Genomic DNA, 3,056 nt, shown 5'->3' with positions numbered 1-3,056 from the left:
ATTGGGGTCCCTATGGGGCTATTGGGGTCCCTATGGGTTCCATTGGGGTCCTTATGGGGGCTATTGGGGTCCATATGGGGCCATATTGGGTTCCATAGTGTTCTATTGGGTCCCATAGGGTTCCATTGGGCTCCATTGTTCCCTATGTGTCCCATAGGGTTCCATTGGATTCCATTGTCCCCTATGGATCCCATTGGGTTCCATTGTGTTCCATTGGGTTCCATTGTTCCCTATGGGTCCCATTGGGTTCCATTGGGTCCTATTGGGTTCCATTGGGTGCCATAGTGTTCCATTGTGTCCATAGGGTTCCGTTGGGTGCCATTGTCCCTATGGGTTCCATTGGGTACCATTGGGTTCCATTGGGTTCCATTGGGTCCCATAGGGTCCCATTGGGCTCCATTGTTCCCTATGGGTCCCATTGGATCCCATTGGGTGCCATTGTCCCCTATGGGTTTCATTGGGCTCCATTGTCCCCTATGGATCCCATTGGGTCCCATTGGATCCCATTGGGCTCCATTGTCCCCTATGGATCCCATTGGATCCCATTGGGTGCCATTGCCCCCTATGGGTCCCATTGGGTTCCATTGGGTGCCATTGTTCCCTATGGGTCCCATAGGGTTCCATTGGGTGCCATTGTCCCCTATGGATCCCATTGGGTCCCATTGGGTTCCATTGGGTCCCATAGTCCCCTATGTGCCCCATAGGCCCCACTGACCATGTCTCTTGCACTGGAAGTCCCGTATCCTCAGCTGTGTGATGGGGGTCCCTTCGTGTCGGGGGGGTCCCCGGCAGATCCCGACCCATAGTGTTCCCTATGGGTCCCATTGGGTTCCATTGGGTGCCATTGGGTGCCATTGTCCCCTATGGGTCCCATTGGGCTCCACTGTCCCCTATGGATCCCATTGGGTCCCATTGGGTCCTATAGGGTTCCATTGGATGCCATTGTTCCCTATGGGTCCCATTGGGTTCCATTGGGTCCCATAGGGTTCCATTGGGTCCCATAGGGTTCCATTGGGTGCCATTGTCCCCTATGGATTCCATTGGATCCCATTGGGTCCCATTGGATCCCATTGGGTGCCATTGCCCCCTATACACCCTATATGTGCCCCACTGACCATGTCTGTTGCACTGGAAGTCCCGTATCCTCAGCTGTGTGATGGGGGTCCCTTCGTGTCGGGGAGGTCCCCGGCAGATCCCGACCCATAGTGTTCCCTATGTGTCCCATTGGGTTCCCTGTGGGTCCCATTGGGTTCCATTGGGTCCCATAGTGTTCTATTGGGTCCCATAGGGTTCCATTGGGCTCCATTGTCCCTTATGGATCCCATTGGGTTCCATAGCGTTCCATTGGGTCCCATTGGGTTCCATTGGGTCCCATTGGGTTCCATAGTGTTCCATTGGGTCCCATTGGGTTCCATTGGGTGCCATTGTTCCCTATGGATCCCATTGGGTCCCATTGGGTCCCATTGGGTTCCATTGGGTGCCATTGTCCCCTATGGATCCCATTGGGTCCCATTGGGTTCCATTGGGTCCCATTGGGCTCCATTGTTCCCTATGGGTCCTATAGGGTTCCATTGGGTCCCATTGTCCTCTATGGATCCCATTGGGTCCCATTGGGTTCCATTGGGTCCCATTGGGTCCCATTGGGTCCCATTGGGTTCCATTGGGCTCCATTGTCCCCTATGGGTCCCATTGGGCTCCATTGTTCCCTATGGGTCCCATTGGATCCCATTGGGTGCCATTGTCCCCTATGGGTCCCATTGGGTTCCATTGGGTTCCATTGGGTGCCATTGGGCGCCATTGTCCCCTATGGGTTCCATTGGGTCCCATTGGGTTCCATAGTGTTCTATTGGGTTCCATAGGGTTCTATTGGGTGCCATTGTTCCCTATGGGTCCCATAGGGTTCCATTGGGCTCCATTGTTCCCTATGGGTCCCATTGGGTTCCATTGTGTTCCATTGGGTTCCATTGGGTCCCATTGGGTTCCATTGGGTTCCATAGGGTCCCATTGGGTCCCATTGTCCCCTATGGATCCCATAGGGTTCCATATGGTCCCATTGGGTCCCATTGGGTGCCATTGTTCCCTATGGGTTCCATTGGGTCCCATTGGGTTCCATAGTGTTCCATTGGGTTCCATTGGGTGCCATTGTTCCCTATGGATCCCATTGGGTCCCATTGGATCCCATTGGGTCCCATTGTTCCCTATGGGTCCCATTGGGCTCCATTGTTCCCTATGGGTCCCATTGGGTTCCATGGGGTCCCTATGGGTTCCATTGTTCCCTATGTGTCCCATTGGGTTCCATTGGGTCCCATTGTCCCCTATGGATCCCATTGGGCGCCATTGTTCCCTATGGGTCCCATTGGATCCCATTGGGTTCCATTGCCCCCTATGTGCCCCATAGGCCCCACTGACCATGTCTGTTGCACTGGAAGTCCCGTATCCTCAGCTGTGTGATGGGGGTCCCTTCGTGTCGGGGGGGTCCCCGGCAGATCCCGACCTCAACGTTGGGCACCGAACTGCCCAGGAATGGAACCAACCAGCGCAACCCACAGTCACAGATAAAGGGGTTCCCACGGAGATCCCTGCCGTGCAGCCCATAATAGTCAGCGTGGGGCCTAGAGCCCAGAGCCAGCATCCCATAATACTCAGCCTATAGCCCATAGCCCATAGCCNCATCCCATAATACTCAGCCTATAGCCCATAGCCCATAGCCAGCATCCCATAATACTCAGCCTATAGCCCATAGCCCACAGCCCATAGCCCATAGCCCATAGCCCATAGCCAACATCCCATTATACTCAGCCTATAGCCCATAGCCCATAGCCCATAGCCCATATCCCATAGCCCATAGCCCATAGCCCATAGCCTATAGCCCATAGCCCATAGCCCATAGCCCATAGCCAACATCCCATAATACTCAGCCTATAGCCCATAGCCCATAGCCAGCATCCCATAATACTCAGCCCATAGCCCATAGCCCATATCCCACATCCCGCCCCACACCCCATATCCCATATCCCACCCCATATCCCGCCCCACACCCCATATCCCACCCCATA

At 54.8% G+C, this 3,056-nt stretch overlaps 1 protein-coding gene across 1 annotated transcript in view; it reads right to left on the bottom strand.

Moving 5' to 3' along the window:
• LOC107307092 (leucine-rich glioma-inactivated protein 1-like) overlaps positions 1-2,647 on the bottom strand; it is a 13,835-nt gene extending 11,188 nt beyond the window's left edge. The window contains exon 1 of the mRNA XM_015850533.2: positions 2,410-2,647. Coding sequence (XP_015706019.1) covers positions 2,410-2,632 — 223 coding nt within the window. The 5' untranslated portion in view covers positions 2,633-2,647. The remainder of the gene's footprint in view (positions 1-2,409) is intronic.
• Positions 2,648-3,056: the final 409 nt, after the last annotated feature.

Source organism: Coturnix japonica, unplaced genomic scaffold (genome assembly GCF_001577835.2).
Source record: "Coturnix japonica isolate 7356 unplaced genomic scaffold, Coturnix japonica 2.1 chrUnrandom486, whole genome shotgun sequence".
NCBI classification, from domain to species: Eukaryota; Metazoa; Chordata; class Aves; order Galliformes; family Phasianidae; genus Coturnix; species Coturnix japonica.
The sequence above is the reverse complement of the archived record's forward strand: the minus strand, read 5'-3'. Positions and strand labels throughout refer to the sequence as shown.